Genomic DNA, 25,666 nt, shown 5'->3' on the forward strand with positions numbered 1-25,666 from the left:
TTGATTTCAAATAGCCCCAAAGTCTAAGTGTTTATATCAGCTTACTCCTGAAGGGCAGTCAAGAACAAGGAGAAAGAAGCTAAGGAGTAGAGGCTGCTGTAAATTAAGGGATGTTCTGTGTGTCCGGAGCACCAGCAGCAGCTTCGTCGCAGCTCCCTTTGTTGAGCATCTACTAGGTGTAAGGCACTTTACATAGTGGAAATGGGTTAAATGACTTGTCCAAGGAAATACAGTGGTTTTTCCCTTTTTGTCCCCTTAAGTCCATTCTAATCCTTCTCTGCCCTATTCTGTCCTCTGACAGGCTGATCTATATAGAAGGGATTACCCAGGATCCCTTCCCCTCTGGTTTCCGGGGTTTCTTTTTTTGGTTTTCTGTTTTGTTTGTTTGTTTTTTCTTCAACCCATAGGAAGCATGAAGGTCTGGGAGGAGGGAATTGTCGTCGAGGTATTTATCCCCTCTGCTGCTTCTGAAGTTCCAGCGCTTTGCACATTTCTGGAATTCTAAGCTTGCTCCATTAGGTCTAGGGGTGGGACTAGCTCCCAATGGCTTTGCCATTGTTTGTTGGTTCTTTTGACCATCTTTACACACCTGTAAGTAGCCCATTCTTTAAACTCTCTTCAATTACAATCTTGAGTGTGTCCCTTGTTTCCTGCCAGGACTCCAAATGATAAAGGCACCTGGCTAGAAATGGTTTGGCTTGAACTTGAACACATTTTTCTATTTCTTGTGTTTTTTTCCACTATAGCATGCTATACCTGTTTAAAAGCAGTTTGGGGTTTGAGATGGGCTAGTTATATTTTGGAGGACGAGAAAGAAGAAGAAAAGTAAACTAGAAAACCACATGCCAAAGAATGAAGCTGGACTTCCTGCCTTATGTCATACTCAAAAATTTCATTCAAATCAATTGATAACCTAAATAGAACAGCTAAAACAATAACATCCCAGAAGCCAACATAGATGGGAATCTTAGTGATCTTGGATTAGATAATAATTGCTTAGCTATGACTCCAGAAACAGAAGCAACAAAGAAAAATGGATTAATTGGTCTTCATCAAAATTTCATGCTTTAGAGGACACCATCAAGAAAGTGAGAGCACAGTTCACAGAATGTGAGAAAACATTTGCAAATAATATACTATATCTGATGAGGGGCATGTATCTAGAATGTATAAAACACTGGGAGGACTAGAAGCAGCCTGAGCCCGTAGCTCTTGAAGAGAGGATCAAAAGATGCAGGCAGATGCTTATCTACAGATGGCTCCTCTTGGAAAGAACATAAAACGCCAGAGAAGCAATAGAAAGCATTTAGGGTGAAGGAGAAGGTGATGGGGAGATTCATTTGGCAAGATTGAAACTTTTGGGAGGCATCCACACATGGGGAAGGACGGGGGGGACCCTGGGGCTCCATGTTCACCCTGCAGGCTCTGTGACCTAGCTGTGAGGCCTCCACCACCACCACTGGTCTCTGATTGGCAAGTTACTTGGAGGTTATACAGAGATACACACTAGAGAGTGGGTTCAGCAGGGGTGTGATGGCTACCAATTCCAAGTCACTGCAACTGACGCCATTCTGAGTTCTCAGGTACATGTTGCGAGGTATATACAGGGGCTCAGAACTACAACAGCAGCCTTTGAATTGCCCCTGCTGGGCTGGAGTGGGAGTGGACAGAGCAGATGCTCCCCTTTGCCTCTGTGACTAGGAGCTGAGCATGTCTCGCTCCCTGAGCAGAGGAGATGCCTGAGGGGCCACAGATACCACCTGAGATGCCTCCAAGTGGCTGCTTCACTGGGACTTGGGCCAGGGTTAACCTCAGCCACATGGTGGTCCCAGCTCACTCCCAAAAGCTTGTGACCCTCAAACTGTTTCCCACTCTGTGTGGCTCTACCTCTGGATTCTGAATTGCTAGAGGTACCGCACCCATGCAGCCCACCTCTTCAGTTCTGGCACTGCAGTCTGACATCATGGCCTTGCCCAAATAGCTCCTATCCTGCCACCAGGCTGCAGCTCTAGCTCTCAGACTCCAACTGTAGCTGGACTGGTGGCTCTGCCCCAAGGCTTCACTGCAGCTGCTGGGATTGCAGCTTTGCCCTTCTGAGGTTACAGTGCTGACTCTGGAACCCAAAACTCTGTCCCTGTAGCTTCAGTCCTACTGCTGGGCCCATGATTCTACCCATGAGATTCTAATGCTGTGCTTAAATTCCAAGACCCTACACATAAACTTCCACCACTGCTATTGGGCCTACAGAACCAACCCAGGACAATGCTCTTCCAAGGACCCTACAGCTTCCAGCACCATTATACCTGGACCCAGTTTGAGCAAGTGCCCACAGTCCAGAAACCCATGACCACTGCCTAGATAGCCTTATTAAGCTGCCACTGTCACCTGTGTGGGGAGACAGAACAATCCCCACAACTCCAGCCTCCATGGAGAGAAGTATTACCTAGGCCCTAACTTGAGTTTCCAATACTGATCTGGGAACAATCTACTACCCCCACCCTAAGATCGTCCAGCACTGGTTTGAACTGTGGTAATCACAATGGAATGGGAGAAAACAGCTGCATTACAGGCTCTCAATGTGCCCACCTATTTCTGCTGGGTCAACATTCCACAGCAGGACAGATATGTGCCATCTAGGCACTTGCCCTTCTTTTTACTAAGTAGGAGAATTCCCAGCAAAGAACAGATGCCCTTCAAATCTAAAAGGCCTGAGTTGAGAGAAGAGGATTCAGATGAAAAGAAACCAGCAAAAGATCTCTAGCAACATGAAAGGACCAAACAGTTCAAAACCCCAAAGGGATCACAATGGACCTAAAGTAGTAGACCACAACGAAAAGAAATTGCTGACATGTCAGAAATGGAATTCAGAATATGGATGGCAAATAAAATGAATAAAATTAAAGAGAAAGTTGATCATTCCCCCCAAAAAGCCAAAAAAATTCAAGAAATCAATTTTAAAAAATGAAAAAGTCACTAAAGAAATAGTCAACATAAGAATGGATGAAATAGAATTTAAAGAAATTAGACAGTCATTTAGGGGCTGTAATATACAGGCAAAACCTTCAGTAATAGGCTAAATCAAGTAGAAGAAAGGATATCAGAGCTTGAATACAAAGCTCTCAAACTAAACCAGGCATTCAGAGATGTAGAAAAGAGAATAAAGACTGAACAATCACTCAGAGAAATATGGGACTGTGGAAAGCAAACTTCTGTATGAATTATAGGTATTCCTGAGGGAGAAGAAAAAAGAACAAGAAACAGGAGAAATCTATTCAAAGGCATTATTGAGAAAAACTTCCATGGTATTGCCAGAGATTAAGGTATCCAGCTATACAAGATAGTCACTGAACACTAGGAAGATTCATAACAAATTAGACAACAGGACATCTCCAACATACATAGTTATCAAGTCAGAGTTGAAACGAAGGAGAAAATTCCACAAACAGCAACATAAAAGTAACAAGTACCTACAAATGAAAATTCAGCAGGCTAACAGCAGGCTTCTCAACAAAGACCTTAGAAGCCAGAAGAGATTGAGGACCCATCATCAGCTCCTCTTAGAATAACTGCTAAGAGCCAGCGGCGCAGGAACCAGCGGACCCAGAGTGTAAGTGCGTGTGCTGGGGCGAGTGGGAGCCGCGAGGATGGGCACGGGATAGAGACACAGCCACCCATACCAACGTGACCTCGAGCTGAGCGACAGAGCCTCCGGCCCCGCTTCCATGATCACAGGTCACTAGATTTCTGATCACTGGGAACCCCTGCTGCCGCTGTCCTGCAACCCCTGAGCAGGACTTTTGCCTTGAAAATTTTACCACATACCGGAGGCGGAGCAAGATGGCGGCCGAGTAACAGCTTCCTTGCATCTAGGCACCGTGAGTCTGGGGAGATAGGACTCCAGGCATCTCTGGCTGGTGGGATCTGCCTATCATCACTCCTATGAGGATACAGGGAGTCAGCGAGAGACTTCTGGACCCCAAGAGGAGGACTAAAACAGTGGAAAACCGGCAAGTGGTTGCGTGTGTTCAATCCGTCTAAACCCGCCCACAACTGTAAGTTCAGTAGCAGCGACTGCAAACCAGAAAGGCCTTACCTGTGAACTGTTTTGGTGTCCTTGGACTTGGCACTGAGTTGAACTGCCTTGGGGAGGGCCTGAGCGGGAGTGCGGAGAACTTTGGCCTTTGTCTAGGGCCCCAGTCTGAGCCACTGAGCCAGACGAAGCTAATAGTGTTTGGCAGTGGGTCACACGGAACCATTGTCAGTGATCTGCCCTGGCAAGCTCCGCCCTCAGGGTTGCAGAGCTAGAAACGGGTGGGAGCTGGTAACCCAGCAACCAAGTAGCCTAAGGGTGGGGTCTGAGCCGCCTTGCAGCCCTAACCCTCGGGGGCAGAGTGAGACCGGTTTTGGCACACTGGGTAAGTGGATAGCCACTTCAGCAGTGATTCCAGCGACAAGCACTTTCCTGGGAAAGCTTCTGCTCAGAAAGTTTACAAGTTCAAAGTGCCTTTAAGTGGGCTGAAGAGAGATTTAGGGTGTCTACCTGCTGGGGCTTGAGAAATCAGCAGCCTCCAGTCGTATCAGAACTGTGATTAACATCTCATACCCAAGAAGACCACGTGTTGCCCAGACAATATTCAATAACATATACAAACTGCTTTGGTTTTGGTTGTGTATTTTTTTCTTTCTTTTTTGTTTGGTTGGTTTTTTGTTTATTTTGACGTTGTTGATGTTCTTTTGTTTTTAATTTCAATCTTTTCCATATAGATCCCTTTTTCTTTCTCAATTTTTCTAGTTTAATTATAATTTCCCATTGCTGCCTCTTTTAATAACTAGAACTTCATTTTTGCAAGTGTTTCTACCGCTATCATTTGGTTTTTCACCTAATTTTATCCCCGTAAAGTTTTCTGTTTGCTTGTTTTGGTTTGATTTATAGCATTTTTGTCTTTCCTCTCTACTTGGTGGAGGTGGGGTACTGTGTCTGATCAGGTTAGCAAAGACCTGCTGACCTCAAGGGAACCACACAACTGGGCACCCCCAGAAGGTGGGTTTATTTTAAGGTTGTGTCAAAGTACCCTACTGTACACCTATATTACTCTGTCTCCCTCTTTCTGTGCCTCTCTTCTTTTTGTCAGTATTCCTTATACCCACCCCCTCTCCTTTCTCTATCTTTCTTTTTTTTCTTATCACTTGGTCCTCCTTTCTTTCATCCCTTTTTTGCTCTTCAACCTTCTCACCCTTCTGGTCCTGTAACCCTTAGTCCACAGGCACAAGAACTTAAAGAGCAAGAGGAAGTGAAAGGAAAATTAGGGCAAGGAAACAGATAAAAGAAATCACTCATGAGGAAGAATCAGCAGAAAACTCCAGGCAACATAAAGAACCAGTCTAGAACAACCCCACCAAGGGACCATGAGGTAGCTACTGCAGAGGATTCCACCTATACAGAAATGTTAGGAATGACAGAAAGGGAATTTAGAATACACATGTTGAAAACAATGAAAGAAATGATGGAAACAATGAAGGAAATTGCTAATAAAGTGGAAAATAACCAAAAGGAAATCCAAAAACAGAATCAAATAAGAGATGAACGATATGAAGAATATAAAAGGGATATAGCAGACCTGAAGGAACTGAAACAGTCAATTATGGAACTTAAAGATGCAATGGAAAGTATCAGTAACAGGTTAGACCATGCAGAAGAAAGAATTTCAGAGGCAGAAGACAAAGTTCTTGAGATAACTCAGACAGTAAAAGAGGCAGAAAAGAAGAGAGAGAAAGCAGAACGTTCACTGTCAGAATTATGGGACTTTATGAAGCATTCCAACATACGAGTTATAGGAATTCCAGAAGGGGAAGAAGAATGTCCCAGAGGACTGGAAGCCATACTAGAGAATATTATAAAAGAAAATTTCCCAAACATCACCAAAGATTCTGACACACTGCTTTCAAAGGGCTATCGGACCCCAGGTCACCTCAACTCTAACCGAGCTTCTCCAAGACACATTGTGATGAACCTGTCCAAAGTCAAGACAAAAGAAAAGATTCTGCAAGCTGCCAGGAGTAAGCGCCAGTTGACCTACAGGGGCAACCATCAGAGTGACTGCAGACTTCTCTAATGAAACTTTCCAAGCAAGAAGACAATGGTCATCTACCTTTAATCTACTCAAACAGAACAATTTCCAGCCCAGAATTCTGTACCCTGCTAAGCTAAGCTTCAAAATTGACGGAGAAATCAAATCATTTACGGATATACAAACATTGAGGAAATTCGCCACAATAAGACCAGCTCTACAGGAAATACTTCAACCTGTTCTGCACACTGACCACCACAATGGATCAGCAGCAAAGTAAGAACTCAGAAATCAAAGGACAGAACCTAACCTCCACACTGATGCAAAAGATAAAACTAAGCAATGCACTCTCACCAAATAAGACGAATAGAATACTACCACACTTACCAATTATCTCAATAAATGTTAATGGCTTGAATTCCCCACTGAAGAGACATAGATTGGCTGACTGGATTAAAAAACACAAGCCATCCATTTGCTGTCTGCAAGAAACACATCTGGCTTCAAAAGACAAATTAAAGCTCTGAGTCAAGGGTTGGAAGACAATTTTTCAGGCAAATGGAATTCAGAAGAAAAGAGGAGTTGCAATCTTATTTTCAGATACATGTGGATTTAAAGCAACTAAAGTCAAAAAAGACAAAGATGGTCACTTTATATTGGTCAAGGGAAAACTACAACAAGAAGACATTTCAATTCTAAATATTTATGCACCCAATTTAAATGCTCCCAGATTCTTGAAGCAGACCTTACTCAGTCTGAGCAATATGATATCTGATAATACCATCATAACAGGGGACTTTTTAACACTCCTCTTACAGAGCTGGACAGATCCTCTAAACAGAAATTAAACAAAGATATAAGAGATTTAAATGAGACCCTAGAACAACTATGCTTGATAGACGCATATAGAACACTCCACCCCAAAGATAAAGAATATACATTCTTCTCATCACCCCATGGAACATTCTCCAAAATTGATCATATGCTGGGACACAAAACAAATATCAACAGAATCAAAAGCATTGAAATTTTACCTTGTATCTTTTCAGACCATAAGGCACTAAAGGTGGAACTCAACTCTAACAAAAATGCTCGACCCCACCCAAAGGCATGGAAATTAAACAATCTTCTGTTGAATAACAGATGGGTGAAGGAAGAAATAAAACAGGAAATCATTAACTTCCTTGAGCATAACAACAATGAAGACACAAGCTACCAAAACCTGTGGGATACTGCAAAAGCAGTTTTGAGAGGAAAATTCATCGCTTTAGATGCCTACATTCGAAAAACAGAAAGAGAGCACATCAACAATCTCACAAGAGATCTTATGGAATTGGAAAAAGAAGAACAATCTTAAGCCTAAACTCAGTAGAAGAAAAGAAATATCCAAAATCAAATCAGAGATCAATGAAATTGAAAACAAAAGAATCATTCAGAAAATTAATGAAACAAGGAGTTGGTTTTTTTGAAAAAATAAATAAAATAGATAAACCATTGGCCAGACTAACGAGGAATAGAAAAGTAAAATCTCTAGTAACCTCAATCAGAAACGATAAAGGGGAAATAACAACTGATCCCACAGAGATACAAGAGATCATCTCTGAATACTACCAGAAACTCTATGCCCAGAAATTTGACAATGTGAAGGAAATGGATCAATATTTGGAATCACACTCTCTCCCTAGACTTAGCCAGGAAGAAATAGACCTCCTGAACAGACCAATTTCAAGCACTGAGATCAAAGAAACAATAAAAATCTTCCAACCAAAAAATGCCCTGGTCCAGATGGCTTCACTCCAGAATTCTATCAAACCTTCAAGGAAGAGCTTATTCCTGTACTGCAGAAATTATTCCAAAAAACTGAGGAAGAAGGAATCTTCCCCAACACATTCTATGAAGCAAACATCACCCTGATACCAAAACCAGGAAAAGACCCAAACAAAAAGGAGAATTTCAGACCAATCTCACTCATGAATATAGATGCAAAAATTCTCAAAAAAATCCTAGCCAATAGATTACAGCTTATCATCAAAAAAGTCATTCATCATGATCAAGTAGGCTTCATCCCAGGGATGCAAGGCTGGTTTAACATACGCAAGTCCATAAACATTATCCACCATATTAACAGAGGCAAAAATAAAGATCACATGATCCTCTCAATAGATGCAGAAAAAGCATTTAATAAAATCCAACATCCTTTTCTAATTAGAACACTGAAGAGTATAGGCATAGGTGGCACATTTCTAAAACTGATTGAAGCTATCTATGACAAACCCACAGCCAATATTTTACTGAATGGAGTAAAACTGAAAGCTTTTCCTCTTAGAACTGGAACCAGATAAGGTTGTCCTCTGTCACCTTTACTATTCAACATAGTGCTGGAAGTTCTAGCCAATACAATTAGGCAAGACAAGGAAATAAAGGGAATCCAAATGGGAGCAGAGGAGGTCAAACTCTCCCTCTTTGCTGACGACATAATCTTATACTTAGAGAACCCCAAAGACTCAACCACAAGACTCCTAGAAGTCATCAAAAAATACAGTAATGTTTCAGGATATAAAATCAATGTCCACAAGTCAGTAGCCTTTATATACACCAATAACAGTCAAGATGAGAAGCTAATTAAGGACACAACTCCCTTCACCATAGTTTCAAAGAAAATGAAATACCTAGGAATATACCTAACAAAGGAGGTGAAGGACCTCTATAAAGAAAACTATGAACTCCTCAGAAAGGAAATAGCAGAGGATATTAACAAATGGAAGAACATACCATGCTCATGGATGGGAAGAATCAACATTGTTAAAATGTCTATACTTCCCAAAGCAATCTACCTATTCAATGCCATTCCTATCAAAGTACCTACATCGTACTTTCAAGATTTGGAAAAAATGATTCTGCGTTTTGTATGGAACCGGAAAAAAACCCGTATAGCTACGGCAGTTCTTAGTAATAAAAATAAAGCTGGGGGCATCAGCATACCAGATTTTAGTCTGTACTACAAAGCCATAGTGGTCAAGACAGCATGGTACTGGCACAAAAACAGAGACATAGACACTTGGAATCGAATTGAAAACCAAGAAATGAAAGTAACATCTTACAACCACCTAATCTTTGATAAACCAAACAAGAACTTACCTTGGGGGAAAGACTCTCTATTCAATAAATGGTGTTGGGAGAACTGGATGTCTACATGTAAAAGACTGAAACTGGACCCACACCTTTCCCCACTCACAAAAATTGATTCAAGATGGATAAAGGACTTAAATTTAAGGCATGAAACAATAAAAATCCTCAAAGAAAGCACAGGAAAAACACTGGAAGATATTGGCCTGGGGGAAGACTTCATGAAGAAGACTGCCATGGCAATTGCAACAACAACAAAAATAAACAAATGGGACTTCATTAAACTGAAAAGCTTCTGTACAGCTAAGGAGACAATAACCAAAGCAAAGAGACAACCTACACAATGGGAAACGATATTCGCATATTTTCAATCAGACAAAAGCTTGATAACTAGGATCTATAGAGAACTCAAATTAATCCGCATGAAATAGTCAACAATCCCATAGATCAATGGGCAAGAGACATGAATAGAACTTTCTCTAAAGATGACAGACGAATGGCTAACAAACACATGAAAAAATGTTCATCATCTCTATATATTAGAGAAATGCAAATCAAAACAACTCTGAGATATCATCTAACCCCAGTGAGAATGGCCCACATCACAAAATCTCAAAACTGCAGATGCTGGCGTGGATGTGGAGAGAAGGGAACACTTTTACACTGCTGGTGGGACTGCAAACTAGTACAACCTTTTTGGAAGGAAATATGGAGAAACCTCAAAGCACTCAAGCTAGACCTCCCACTTGATCCTGCAATCCCATTACTGGGCATCTACCCAGAAGGGAAGAAATCCTTTTATCATAAGGACACTTGTACTAGACAGTTTATTGCAGCTCAATTTACAATCACCAAAATGTGGAAACAGCCTAAATGCCCACCAACCCAGGAATGGATTAACAAGCTGTGGTATATGTATACCATGGAATACTATTCAGCCATTAAAAAAAATGGAGACTTTACATCCTTTGTATTAACCTGGATGGAAGTGGAAGACATTATTCTTAGTAAAGCATCACAAGAATGGAGAAGCATGAATCCTATGTACTCAATTTTGATATGAGGACAATTAATGACAATTAAGGTTATGGGGGGGGAAGCAGAAAGAGGGATGGAGGGAGGGGGGTGGGGCCTTAGTGTGTGTCACACTTCATGGGGGCAATACATGATTGCAAGAGGGACTTTACCTAACAATTGCAATCAGTATAACTGGCTTATTGTACCCTCAATGAATCCCCAACAATAAAAAAAAAAAAAAGAATAACTGCTAATCAAGAATCTTATATCCTACAAAACTAACTTTCATAAAACAATGGAGAAACAAAAGACATACCTAGATAAGCAAATGCTAAAGGAATTTGTCACAAATAGAACTTCATTATAGGAAATACTCAGAACTGCATTATACATGGATCAGCATAGGAGCTACTCATCAGTGTTTTACCAGCTAAAGCTTATAGCTCTCTCAAGAAAAAAAAGAACAAGTGGGAAAGCAAAGTGATAAGGTATTATATAACATGATGACCAGAACAGCAGTGAACGCCCCACTCAAAAGATAAGACTGGCTGAATGGATGACAAAACAACTCAAGTACCCACTGTCTCCAGGAAACACATCTAACCAATAAAGGACTCACACAGACTCAAGATTAAAAAAAAGATTCCATGTAAACTGAAAGAAAAAAGAGCAGGTGTAGCTGTTCTAATATGCAATAAAATAGACTTTAATCAACAATGATAAAAAAAGAAAAAGATGCTCATTATATAATGATAAAGGGAGCAATTCAACAAGAACATAAAACAATCCTAAATATATATGCACTTAACACAGGAGCTCCCAGATTCATAAAGTAGATCCTACTAGACCTAAGCAAAGAGATAAACAGTAGCATTGTAATTGCAGGGAACTTCAACACTCCACTGACAGAGCTAGGCAGATCACTGAAGCAGAAAATCAGTAAAGAAACAATGGACTTAAATGGGACTCTAGAACAAAAAGACCCAACAGACAATTACAAAACATTCTACCCCCAAATTACTGAATATACATTCTTGTCATCAGCACAGGGAATTCTCTAAAATTCATCATATCTTAACCCATAAAACATGTTTGACAAATTCAAAAAAATCAAAATCATACAATATTATCTTCTTAGACTTCAATGGAATAAAACTAGAAATCAATTCCAAGAGAAACACTCAAATATATAGACAGTCATGGGAATTAAACAGTCTGCTGATGAATGATCCTTGGGTCAATGATAACATTAAGATGAAAATCAAAAGATTTCTTACTGAATAATAAGGGTGCTGCAAGTTATCAAAAGTCTGTGGGATACAGCAAAAGCAGTCCTAAGGGGACAATTGATAGCACTAAAATGCCTACATCAAAAGACGGGAAAAAAAAATTCAATGCAATCCCCATCAAAATATGAATGTCATATTTCCCAAATCTAGAAAAAATGAATCTATACTTCGATTCGAACCAAAATAAGCCCCCAAAGCCAAAGAAATTTTAAGAAAAAAAAATCACAAATATGGAGGCATCCTACATTATCAAACTTTAAAATATCTTACAAGGCTATAGTAACCAAAACAGCATGGTAGTGGTATAAAAGTAGAGACATAGACTAATGGAATAGAATAGAGAACCCAGATATAAAACCATCTACTACAACCAACTGATCTTCGACAAAGCAGACAACAACATACACATGGAAAGGAAGCCCTACTTAATAAATGGTGCTGGGAAAACTGGACAGCCACCACAGAAGAGTGAAGCATGTTCCCTATTTCTGGCCATATACAAAAATTAATTCAAGATGGACAAAAGAATTAAATGTAAGGTACGAAACTACAAAAACTTTAGAAGAAAATGTAGGAAAAACTCTTCTAGACATGGACCTAGGTAAAAAAATTTGTGGATAAGACCCTAATGACAATTACAGCAGCAACAAAATGGGACTTGATTAAATTAAAAAGAGTCTGCATAGCAGTGGAAATAATCAGCAAATAGAAAACCACCAAATAGGAGGACATATTTGAAAACTCTACATCTGATAAAGAGCTAATACTTAGAATCTACAATGAACTCAGACAAATCAGCAAGAATAAAACAAACAACCGCAGTTAAAAGTGGGAAAAATATATGAACAGAAGTATTTCAAAAGAAGATATACAAATAGGCAGCAAATGTATGAAAACATGTTCAACATCACTAATCATCAAAGAAATCCAAATTAAAAACACGATGAGACATCACCTTTTCCATATCAGGATGGCCATTATTAAAAAGTCAAAAAACAACAGATGCTGGCATGATGCAGAAGGAAAGGAACCTTTATACACTGTTGGTTGATATACTAATATACTAACATTAGTTGTTTTACTAATATACTACAAATTAATACAACCTCTGGAAAATATATGGAGATTCCTCAAAGAAATAAATACAGACTTACTATTTGACACAGCAATCCCACTACTGGATAGCTATCCAAAGGAAAATAAGTCATTTTATCAAAAAGACACCTGCACTTGAGTGTTTATTACAGTACAATTTACAATTGCAAAGATATGGAATCAATTTTAGTATCCATTAATTCTTGAGTAGATTAACAAAATGTTACACACATACATACACATACAACATAAACTACTATTCATTCCATGAAAGGAATGAATTATTTTGCAGCAATTTGGATGGAATTGGAGACCATTATTCTAAGTAAAGTATCTCAGGAATAGAAAAACAAACACTACATGGACTCTCTAATAATTCGGAACTAATCAGTGGGTACATTGGAGCACAGGGTGAAGTAAAAATCATTGGAAATCTAGAAGGGGTTAAGTGGGGAAGAAGGGAGGAGTAAAAATCTACCTACTGGGTACAATAAACACTGTTCAGATGATGGGCACACTCATAGCCCTGACTTAAGCATTATTGAAGTTATCCAAGAAGAAAAACATTTGTACCCCCTTAGTATTTTGAAATAAAAAATAAAACTATTAGAACTCAATAATAAAAAGATAAATAACCCAATGAAAATGGACAAAAGACTTCAATAGACAGTTTCCAAAGATGATTTACAAATGACCAGAAATCACATGGAACTATCCTCCACATAATTATTCATCAGAAAAATCCAAGTCGAAATCACAATGAGATACTACTTCATATCCGCTACAATAGCTTTAATCAAAAAGTCAGATAATAACCAGTATCAGTAATGATGTGAAAAAATCGGTTCCCTCACATATTGCTGGTGGGAATGAAAAATAGTGTAGTTGTTTTAGACAAAAGTCTAGCAGTTTTTCAAATGCTTAAGCACAGAGTTAACATATGACCCAGCAACTGCATTCTCAGTTATCTGCCCAAGAGAAATGAAAGCATATTTTCATGCAAAAAATTGTACATAAATTTTCTCAAGAGTATTATTTCTTATAGCCAAAAAAAGTAGAACCAACCCAATGTCCTTTAACTGATGAATGGATAAATAAAATACGGTACATATCCATATAATGGAATATTACTTGGCCATAAAAGGAAGTACTAATATATGTTATAACATGGCTAAACATTAAAACAACATGCTAAGGGAAATAAACCAGCCAAAAAGGACCACATGCTATATAACTCCACATATAAGAAATGTCCATATTAAGTAAATTTATAAAAACTGTAATGGTTTTAGGGAGAAGATTTGGGGAATGAGAAAAAGTGCAAAGTTTCTTTATAGGGTAATAAAAGTGGTGTAAATTTTATTGTGGTGATAGATCACAACTCTATGAATTTACTGAAAACCACTGAAATGTACACTTTAAATGAATGAGTTACATGTTATGTGGATTATATCTCAACTGTTTGTAAAAAAGACAGAAGGAAGCTTGTCCCTGAATCCACTTAAAGAAGAACTATGTGATCCACACTGAACTATACCATGAGTGAGAAGTAACTTTAATTATGTTAAGCCATCAAACTGGGTTCTGCCCTAACTACTTGCCTCAGTTCACTGGTAACTTCCAGATCACTTTGAGCTCTCCCTTATTTGACTTATCAACAGCAGTTGACATGCTGTCCACTCCTCCTTTGGTGTCTGCAATATTGCCCTCTTCAGATTTTCCTCCTGGCTCTTCTGATCTCACTGTGTGAGCCCCTCATCATTCTCTTTCCAGCCATTACATGTTGACCCTCCCCAGAACTCCACCTTATGCTCTCTTCCCTCCCCACTCCAGCAAGGTGATATTACCCACTTCCACCATCAACAAGTCCCAGTTACCATCACTGTACTGATGACTCAGAATATTCTGTCTCTCCTAGAGAATGAGAAGAAAGTAAGAGAATGGGCTAAGTTCAACTGCATTGTACCAAGTGCTAGGTAACTGAGGATGTTGCATTTGAACTGGGATAAGAATAAAAACAGCCTTAAAAGGCAGACATAGTGCAAGAAGAGTGACCTACACAAGCAAAGATATGTAGGTGAAAAGGGAAGAGGTATGTTCAAAGAATTGCAAATTCAAAAGCTAAACTGCAGTACTGGAGATGACTGAAGGTGATATGACCAGAAAGGTAAGTAAGCCCCTAGTCATGGAAGGCCCTGGAAACTTGATTAAAAGTCAATATTCATCAGGCAGGTGATGGGTTAGGATGGGTTAGGATGAACTTAAAAGAGAAAGAAGTAGAAGGAGGGCCAGGTGTGATGGCTCTTACCTGTAATCCTAGCACTCTGGGGGGCTGAAGTGGATGGATTGCTTGAGCTCAGGAGTTCAAGACCAGCCTGAGCAAGGGTGAGACCCTATATCTATTGTAAATAGAAAAATTAGGCAGGTGTAGCAGCAGGAGCCTGTAGTCCCAGCTACTCGGGAGGCTGAGGGGAGTTTAAGGTTCCTGTGAGTTAGGTTGATGCCACACACTCTACCCAGGTGACAGAGTGAGACTCTGTCTCAAACAAACAAATAAAAAGGAGTAGAAGGAGGATGACCCATTAACATTATCATGCGATAGTGAGTTATGACAACCTAATGAGTTGTGGTGGCTACAGGACAGACAGGAGAAGAAAATTCAAGAATATTGGAGAGAGAGAAGTCACAGACATGAGTTTGATTCATGTGATAAGTAAGGAAAAGGGGGGTGTTGAAAGCCACTCAGATACGGTGAGTTTGGGTGAGTAGAATGAACAGGGATCTTATGCCTAGAAACAGAGAACTCAGAACAGTGAGCTACCTTTATGAGACAGGAGACTAGGTGTTTCCTTCCCTTCTGGGGCACACATCCTTCCAGTTTCTCAGGTAGAAGGTCTCTGAGCACTCAGACGGCTGTGACTGATCAAACTCCTGCTTGTATGATATCCCTAGGAGACCACATGACAGGGAAGCCCCCCTTGGGCCCTCTGATATGATACCACACCATTCAGGACGGGGCTGGTATCTGCCACATTCTGTACACCTGGTAGCCCCTGGGCAGATCCGAATTTATGTAATGATCTGATTAAGCTCCATCTCTTCACCCTCCCCCATTCTCCCTGACCCCAGACTGAAAGCATCACAAGGACAGAGGCAGCCAAGGTATATTTGTTCACTGTCATATCCCTGGCACCCAGCACAGTGCCTGCCTGATACACAGGAGGTACTTGATAAATGGTGTTTGCACAAGAGCTAGCTCAAATTTTTTGGAAACACAGTACTCAATCAAGTATCAAAACTATCCTCAGAAATTCAGAAGTAGTAGATGTAGGTCTAGATGGAGCCTGTGCATCTGTATTTTGTAACTCCATACAAGGTCTGACAATTAAGTTTGTGAACTTGCCACCATGTGGTTTATACTTGCAGCACTATACAAATAGCTCAGTGAGGTTTTATAACCTTGGTACATCAGGGTGTCATAGTTAGGGTTGTGTTGATGTATATAGTGTCTTGCTAAGTGATGTTCATTATTGTTGCCTATTTTTGTATGCCATTGCAAGAATGTTGAGGCTTGAATTAGAGCAATGAACAAACATATGTAAGCTTCTTGTTAAACCTGTCAAAAGTGGAAGTGAAATTGGGGAGACGTTAGCCTAAGATTATGGGGATAATGCCATGAAGAAAATGACAGTGTAAAAATGGATCAAATATTTTTCTGAGGGGAGAGAAAGCATTACTAATGAAGAGAGGTCAGGGCAGCTAATAACAAGCAGAACTGACAAGGACATTGCAAAAATTCAGGAAATTGTGCATCAGAATCATCAGCTGGCTGTAAGAAGCATAGCAGACCAAGTAAGCATTGATAGAGAAACAGGAAAATCTTAACTAAAAATCTTGGCCAACAACTCATGGCTCTTATATCACAACAATGCACCAGTTTGCACAGCACTGTCTGTGAGAGACAATGTACCAGCCCACAAAGCACTGTCTGTTAGGGAGTTTTCAGCTAGTAAATAAACTGACTGTACTGGAACACTCTCCCTACTCACTTGATCTGTCCCCCCAGGACTTTTTTCTTTATCTGAAGATCAAGGAAATATTGAAAGGAAGACATTTTGATGACATTCAAGACATTAAGGGAAATATAACAGCTCTGATGGCCATTCTAGAAAAAGAGTTCCAAAATTGCATTGAAGGGTGGACTAGAGACTCGCATTGGTGAATAGCTTCCCACAGGGAGTACTTTGAAGATGACCATAGTGATATTCCACAATGAGGTATGTAGCACTTTTTCTAGGATGAGTTTATGAACTTGGCTGTCAGACCTTGTATGTTATGCTTATAGTCACCAGTTAGAGTTGTCAGATTAGCAAATAAAAATGTAGGACACTCAGTTAAATTTGAATCTCACTAAACAATACTTGTAAGTACGTCCCACAAAATATTTGTATTTTATCAGGCTACCCTCCTTTCAGTTGAAAACTACTAAGATCATTCAGAAAAGAAGGCTCAAGAATCTTTCTTAATTTACTCAAGAATAAGGATGATTTCAGACAACCATAGGGTGTGGGAGAAAAAGGCCTGATGAGTTCTATCTTAGGCTAGTGAAGATATCGCCTTAAAAATAATTCATCCTTCGTGTGACTCAAAAGTAACTCAGCAGCACTGGTAGACATTGGCCTCTGTTTTTAATGGGAACTAAAAATTTAATAAAATATCAGGATGAATCAGGAAAAAATTAGCCCCAAAAGAAGTTTCCCTACCTGTGTTAAAGGCCTTACAAACCTCTCACTGACATATTGTCAAGACTGACACAGCAAAGCTAGAAACATTCAACTAAAGTCATCCAGTGGAATATGAAAACTAAAGCATCACCTCCCTCCCACATCACACGGGTCATGTGTTCACTGCTGCTGGTGGTGAAGATACAATGGAGAGGGATACAAGGACAGGTGAGTGTGGGCTGTTTTACCACCAAGTCTCAGGAAAATGTTCCACGAGGCATCCACAGGGATCATTTGAAACCACAAGTCTGATCCTTCCATTCCTTCCTTCCTGTCCCCACTCCAGCCACACTGGTCTTGCAGCTGTTCCTTAAATACATAGGGCATTCCCAGCTTGGGGCTCTTATGCTGACCATCCCCTCAGCATAAGGGGATGACTGGTCCCTCCCTTGCACAGTTCACCTCTCACTCAAAAAGCTTGGAAAAGTCTATCCTCACTCCAAGCCCCACCACTCTCTGACACTTTACTTTGTTATATGTTGCTTCATAAGCATTATCACTACCTGAGTATATTATACACAAGAGAACTTCCATAGCTGACCACCTCCTCTTCACGTTGACCTAAATTTCCATAGACTAGATATGCACCATATGTGCATATCAGTACAGCAGGCCTAGTTCCTTATGTTGACTAGTTTGTTACATTCCCTTGGGTGGTCAACTTACAGAAGTTCTACTCTATTTATTTATTTATTTATTTTTGTGGTTTTTGGCCGGGGCTGGGTTTGAACCCACCACCTCTGGCATATGGGACCGGCGCCCTGCTCCTTGAGCCACCGGCGCCGCCCTCTACTCTATTTATTTATTTGTGAGTGCATATCCCTGTCTAGAATGCAAGCTCTGAGCAGGCATGGATCTCACCATTATATCCCTGCTGGTGGTAATGGACTAAGTCAGGCGTGAAGTACATGGTCAACACATTTTTGTTAAATGAATGGATGAACAAACGAACGGTATCACTTCCCAGCTTAAAACTCACCAATGGCTTCCAATTGCACTTGGAACAAAATCCAAATTCCTTACCCATGATTTGGGCCTTGGCCACCCCCACACCGCCAACTGTGTTCTAAGTCACATTCTTCCCTTCCTTTTTCTGTCTCCAAGCCTTCTTTCAGTCCCCAAGTAACACAGCCCTGTGCATTTACTATACCCTGTGACAGAGATTGCTCTTTGCCCCTCTCTGTGAATTGTGGGGTCTTTCTCCTCAGCCAGATTTCAGATAACACGTCAACTCCTCAGAGAGATGTCCCTGACCTGCTCACACCCAACTCTCTATCACTATGTATAGAATTCACACTTTGTGAAATGACACTGCATATTTAAGTGTTTGTTTTTATTGTCTGTTTCCTCTGAGTAGCAGGTAAGCTCCATGAGGGCAGGTGCCTTGTACATCTTAATTATTACCTGTGCTATGAGTTGAATGTCACCACCACCCCCAAACTCCAAACTCATTTGACCATTGCTAAAAGGTCTATACTACCCAAAAGCAATCTACAGATTCAATGCAATCCCCATTAAAATGACAACATTGTATTTTGAAGAATTGGAAAAAATAGTACTCATTTTGAAACTTAATCCCCAATGTGGTTGTATTAAGAATAGAGCCTTACGAGGAAAGGGCCAAGGAAGGGGAAGGGAGGGGGGAGGTTAGGGTGGAGGGAGAGTAATGGGTGGGGCCACACCTACTGTGCATCTTAGAATGGGTACAGGCAAAACTTACTAAAGGCAGAATACAAATGTCTACATACAATAACTAAGAAAATGCCATGAAGGCTACGTTGAACAGTTTGATGAGAATATTTCAGATTGTATATGAAACCAGCACATTGTACACCTTGATTGCGCTAATGTACACAGCTATGATTTAACAATAAAAAAAAAAAAAAAGAATAGAGCCTTTATAAAGTGATTAGATCATGAGGGCTCTGACCTCCTCCATTCACAGATTAATGGATTAACAAGCTAAAGGACTGATGTGTTATCAGGAGAGTAGAACTGGTGGCTTTATGAGAAGAGCAAGAGAGAGCTGGGCAAAGCGTGTTAGTACACTCAGCCCCTTTGCCATGTGACACCGGGCACTACCTCGGGACCCTCAGAGAACCCCCACAAGCACAAGCAAGAATGTTCTCACCAGATGCATCCCCTCAACCGTGGAGTCCCTAGCCTCCAAAACTGCAAGAAATAAATCTGTTAAATAAATTTCAGGTATTCTAAGCACAGGGTACAGACTAAGACAGCCCAGAAGCAGGAAGAATGCTCACTAGAAACAGTATCTCTCGCTCTTGTCTGAATCATAGGGGCATCTCCACCCCCTGCCCAACCTCAAATGAAGACGTAAACATTTTACAAAGAAAATCTGATAGGACTTTAAGGTAAATCCTGGATCTGAACCTTTCTACAATAAACACAGGTCTGAAAAAAAATTGCACGTTAATTAATTAGCTTAACCACATGAGATTAAAGGGGACCATACAGTAAAATATTCTGAATGCAAATCATCATTCCTTAGTGTGTTTTAGGAGTGCAGATTTCCATAAGCTAGGTTTTCCCTAGGCGGGGAATACCAGGGTGTCTACCTGTTCCAGAAGACGGAGGGGTGACAGATCCTGGACTGTCATCTTCAGGCTCTGAGACGGTGACAGTGGGCACTGTGTCAGGACTTGGCTTGAGACAGATATCTTGTTTCTCAGGGGTCTTCTCCTGGGTTGCAGTTTCAACAGAAGGTTCTATCTCTGTCAGAGTGATTTTAACAGGGGCAGTGATCACAGGAGCACTGTACTGTTCCTCAGAAAGATCGTCTATGTAAGGAGCAAAGGTGGATTCTTCAAATAAATGGTCCTTGATGATTTTTCCCTCCACAGGAGTTGGTTTGTCAGGTTCACGGACCCTGTCAGGTTTTGTTGAAATTTCAGTGTCCTGATTCTTCAAGTTCAAGTCCTTATCTTCCAACTCAGGGTGACGCTGCTCCTCCGCCCTGGTGATGTCAATGTATTTATAAGCTTCGGCTTTCATCTGGCCCAGCGGGTCCGCTAAGATCTTGTTCACGTCAGTGGACTCGGCAGGAGTCATCTCTATTCCAGAATCAGAACTAAATAAGCCGCGAGGCTCTATCCCAGGCACGTCTGGTAAGGAGCGGCCAGGGCCACCCAACTCCTCGGGACTCTCTGAAGTAGGGACGTGGCCATTTTCCTTTTGAAGAATCCCAGTGAAGTAAGTGGAATCTTCCTGAGGTGGGTAACAGACGTCAGAAATTAGAGCTGTATAACACGCTCCTTCCCCATCTTCTGATGTTGTGGAAAAGGTGTGGTCCCTGGCACTGGAGACGTCCGCCACACCTACAAATCCAAACAGCAACACACAGTGAGTCCTCTGTCCTCCCTAGGCTGCCTCCCACCCCTGCTTTGTAGAGACACATGTCCTTTCTCCTCAAGACCTTGGAGCCCTTCAGTTTCCTCAGGGCACCGGCATGTTGGTTTTCCTTGTGTCTCTGAGAGGCCACAGTTCTAGTGTTTTTCTGGCAGCAGACCCCAGAGGCCACGTAAACCGCCCAGAGAAGTTGGGAACAGATCCCAGAGAAATAACAAACTTGTTTTTGGCATCTACTACCCCAATATCCAGTCAGTCAACCTTACTCAGTAAGAGGTTGGACAATTAAGTTCATGAACTCATCCTGGAAAACGTGCTACATGCCACATTACTGGACATCACTATGGTCACCTTTGAAGTACTCCTCTTGGCCAAAAAATTGCTCTGAAGCCTGGACTAGGTGCTGGCATCAATGCGTAGGTTCCCAAGGGGAGTGCCTCGAAGGTGACTGTGGTGATACTCACCAAGTGGTATGTAGCACTTTTTCTAGGATGAGTTCAGAAACGTAATTGTCTGACCTCGTATTATAAGAAAGAACCCCTTTTTTGTATTTGTAGCTCGTTAAGCAGAGGCAGAAACATAGGCTAACTCAGGTCTGTCTATGCAACAGCAGGACAGTCAACCGGACAGAGCACCTGATCTTGGAGACTCACAGAGCTGGGACCCTCTGGTCCAATCCCTTGAGTATGGACACCTTTGACCTCATCTAGTCTGTTTCTCAAGGTCCTTACAGAAAGGGACCCCTAGTTTGGGGCCTCATCCCAAGGCAGTCTCACCTTAATGGTGCCCTTCCCTATTTATTTCTTCACTTTCTCCCTCATTTTGTTTCCCTCCTCCTTAGAGGCCCTATTTCCATTCTTTGCCTCAAAGTGATGCTCAAAATGATCCATGGAGAATTCCTTCATTCCACTGGTGGTGCTAAGGGTAAATAAGTTTCCAAGTCTGAGTCAATAGAATATGTTCACCTTGCCCTCATACTAACGAATTAGCCAAAAAGTCCATTAATAGCAAAAAAGGAAAGCCCTGCATTGTTTTTCTTTCCCTAAAATGCTTCCTGAGGGGAGAACAACAAACATTCAGCTTACCATATGCTGAGCACTGGGATGTTTATCTAATTCCTATAACAATTTTATAAATTAAGTCCCACACTCTCAACACCTGCATACAAACACATGACAAACACACACACACACGCACACATACAAACACACCTGAGGAATATACAGATGAGGATCCAACTCATATAATAGTGATGGAAGCATGGGCGGCGCCTGTGGCTCAGTGGGTACGGTGCCAGCCCCATATACCAAGGGTGGCAGGTTCAAACCCGGCCCCAACCAAACTGCAACAAAAAAATAGCCAGGCATTGCAGCAGGGACCTGTGGTCCTAGCTACTCAAGAGACTGAGGCAAGCGAATCGCCTAAGACCAAGAGCTGGAGGTTGCTGTGAGCTATGAGGCCACAGCACTCTACTGAGGGCAATAGGATAAGACTCTGTCTCTAAAAAAAAAAAAATAGTGATGGAAGCAGCAGTTGCTAGCATCTGAGTGCTTGCTGTGTGTCACACAGAGCTCCAAGCTTCTCATTAATGCTGACTCTTTTAATCACCAGAGCAATCCCACATGGTTGATACTGCTGTGAGGCTCATTTCACAGAAGGGAAACCAAGGCAGGAAGGGGTCAAGTATCCCATGAAAGATTTCACAGGCAGTCAGTGGCAGAGCCACGACTCAACCTCTAGCAGCTTAGAAGCCAGGAAACTTCCCCTGCGTCCCATGTACCTCCTCAAATCAGAGTGTGAAGTTTCTGAAAAGTAATTTTGATTCAGCATCTTTAGGAATAAACTGAACACTTGTCTTTTCCCAGCATTCGTGGTTGTACCAGCACGGTTTGTTTATGAAGAACAGAAAAGCACAGAACCTCTTCGCCATCCCTGCACTTTCCTGCCTTGGCACCTTTGTGCTGCTGTTTTCTGTTCTTGGAACTCTTCTTCCCCCAAATACCTGTCTACCGAGTTCCCTCACCCCCAAGTCTTTGCTCAAATGTCACCTTCTTGAGGAAGACAGCCCTGAACCTTCTATCTAAAAGTGCAAGTTGCCCTCTCCCACTCCCTGGCAATCCTGCTCCCTTCTACCCTATTTCTTTTTTGAATGTCATGTATCTCCCTCTGACATACGTATAATTCATACATTTATTTATTATGTATTTATTGACTATCTCCTCTCGCTAGGTAAGCCAAGAGGACAGGAATCGCTGGCTATTTTGTTCACTACTGTAGCCCAGCACCTAGAACAGAGGTACTCCATAAATACATGCAAAATAAGGGAGAATGATTATGAAGTTTAGAAGTAAGTGCAAATATCAGGATTATGTGGGAAGACAGTTTAGAAAATTGCTAATGATGCTTTATTCAGCAAGTGGCCTGATTTTGTGAGCAACAGACCAGCTCACATCCGCACCTGTCAGCCAGGTGCAGCCAGCCTTCTCTCTGCACTTCCTGTGCAGAGCATAGCCCCTCTTTTCAAGTTAGGCCAAAAATAAATAAATAAAATAAAAAACAAAACCCTCCACCTCAATAACAAAAGAAATAAGGAAAAGGAACTGTGTAAGCATACATAAACCACTATTAAAAGCTATTAAATTTAAATTCATGTGTGCGCGCACCTTTATGTCAGAGAATTCTTGGAGTTTCTCTCATGATCCGTGCCCAGCCTTACTGTAGTCCCCACTGGGGGTGGGGCATCAACCTCAAACATTTCTCTACAGTTATCTGGATCCTGGAACTCTCTACCACAATTATCTGGAGTCATTTGCAGGTGCTAATAAGTAATTGTTCACCAGAAAATAAGAAGGGGTTTGCCCAGGGACATGAAGAAAATGCAGATGTGGCACCTGGAAAGGGAATGCGCTCTCGAGGTACACAGTAGGCAGTTTCCAGGGCTGTGCCACTGCAACCATGGCTCAGGGGCCACCACACACATGGGGCATGTCACTCAAGACCACTGTTTCCTGCCACCAGAGTTACCACACTAAACACAAATGTCACTTGCTCAGCACTCAGCCCCAGGGCTCTGCCCTGCCTCACTGAATAATCCTCAAACTCTGCAGCCTGGCATGTGGGAAGGTGTGAATGCCACTGTCGCAGTGCTGTCCCCACCGCTTCTCTCACCTACCCTCCAGTCCGGGCCCACAAAGCCCTCACAGTCTTCACGCTTGGTCCAACAGCTTTTCTAACCCTGTCTCCCACTCTTCACTTCAAACTCCAGGCTCTAAACCACCCATCACTTCTCTAACACTGTCACCTTCCAACCTCCACACCCAAATCCCTGCCCTTCAACCTCAAACCATCAAACAAAAAAGCTTTAAATGCCACCTTCTCCACGATGTATTTGCTGACTGTCTTCGTTCATTCTGGCAAACTTACTAGTTTATGAACAATAGAAATGTGTCCTGGAGGCTAAGACATCCAGGACCACGGTGCTAGTGGATTCAGTATTCGGTGAGGGCCCACTACCTAGATGGCTGCCTTTGTGCTGTAATAGTATATGGTAGAATCAGTGAGGGCCTCTCTAGGGACTCTTATTTAATGGGATTAATCCCATGCATGAGGGCTCTGCCCTCGTGATCTCATCGCTTCCCAAAATCCCCACCTCCAAATGCTGTCACCTTTAAGGTCAGGATTTCAACATACGAATTTTAGTAAGAAAAAACTGCTCATGTGGCATATACAACAGGAGCCTTACATATGTAAATGTCAATCTCCTGCTAACCTGCCAGCTACTGGAACATGAGGCTTATGTCTGGGCAACTACATTGTACACAGTAAGCATCCAATGTAATATGAATAAATAAAGTAATCAGTCAATGAGTGGATTTACTCTATGCAACTACTAAGAACAAATTAAGACCAGTCAATACAAGTTACAGATGGGATATTTTAAAGATATTATGTGAACAACAGGCTAAGAATTTGAGTAATCTCACAATGGGATAGAGCTGGATCTTAGATCCTAGTAGACACTCAGGCAGTGAGAAACCCAGTGCCTGTACCAGCAGAACTTTGTAGAAAGTTAGATGAGACAACTGCAGAATTCCCTTCCAACTTTTTGTGATTTTTACTGATTGGCTACCACTGTAGTATGATACAACTTCGTTTTACTTTCTCCTTTCCTAAAAAATAGAATCAAAGCCACAATGCCAGGCTATTTTTAGAGTCGGGCTCTCGGTCTTGCTCGAACTCCTAAGCTCAGGCAATCCACCTTCCTCAGCCTCCCAGAGTGCTGGGATTACAGGCAAGAGCCACGTGTCTGGCCTCCTTAGATGGTTTTTGTTTAAAATACTTCAGAGTGTTTATCCTTCCAGCACTGAACCCTGCCTGAGATATGTGGTGGGGTAGACATTCAACCAAGGCCTAAGTAGCCAGTAACCAACAGTGATAAACAGTTCAGGGATCAGAAGGATCATCTGAGGAGAAAGTCAGCTTGCAAGGGAGCAAGGGAGGCTGGCCCTGTTCCTTCCTGTATCAAAAGGACTCATCGAAACCTTAGGCCAGAGGCACGGTAACTTAAAGAGCAAGAGGAAGTGAAAGGAAAATTAGAGCAAGAAAACAGATAAAAGAAAACACTCACGAGGAAGAATCTCCAGAAAAATCCTGGCAACATGAAAAACCAGTCCAGAACAATCCCCCTAAGGGACTATGAGGTAGCTACTACAGAGGATTCCACATATAAAGAAATATTAGAAATGACAGAAGGAGAATTTAAAATACAGATGATGAAAACAATCAAGGACATTGCTGAGAAAGAGGAAAATAAGCAAAAGGAAATCCAAAAACAGAATCAAATAAGAGATGAATGATATGAGGAATATAGAAAAGATATGGCAGAGCTGAAGGAACTGAAGCAATTAGGGAACTTAAAGAT

General features: G+C 41.4%; 1 protein-coding gene across 1 annotated transcript in view; it reads right to left on the bottom strand.

The window, feature by feature from the left end:
- Positions 1–25,666, bottom strand: part of RTN1 (reticulon 1) — a 285,610-nt gene that overhangs the window by 115,360 nt on the left and 144,584 nt on the right. Inside the window, exon 2 of the mRNA XM_053601606.1 lies at positions 19,956–20,714. Coding sequence (XP_053457581.1) covers positions 19,956–20,714 — 759 coding nt within the window. The remainder of the gene's footprint in view (positions 1–19,955; positions 20,715–25,666) is intronic.

This window comes from Nycticebus coucang, chromosome 9 (assembly GCF_027406575.1).
Source record: "Nycticebus coucang isolate mNycCou1 chromosome 9, mNycCou1.pri, whole genome shotgun sequence".
Lineage (NCBI taxonomy): Eukaryota > Metazoa > Chordata > Mammalia > Primates > Lorisidae > Nycticebus > Nycticebus coucang.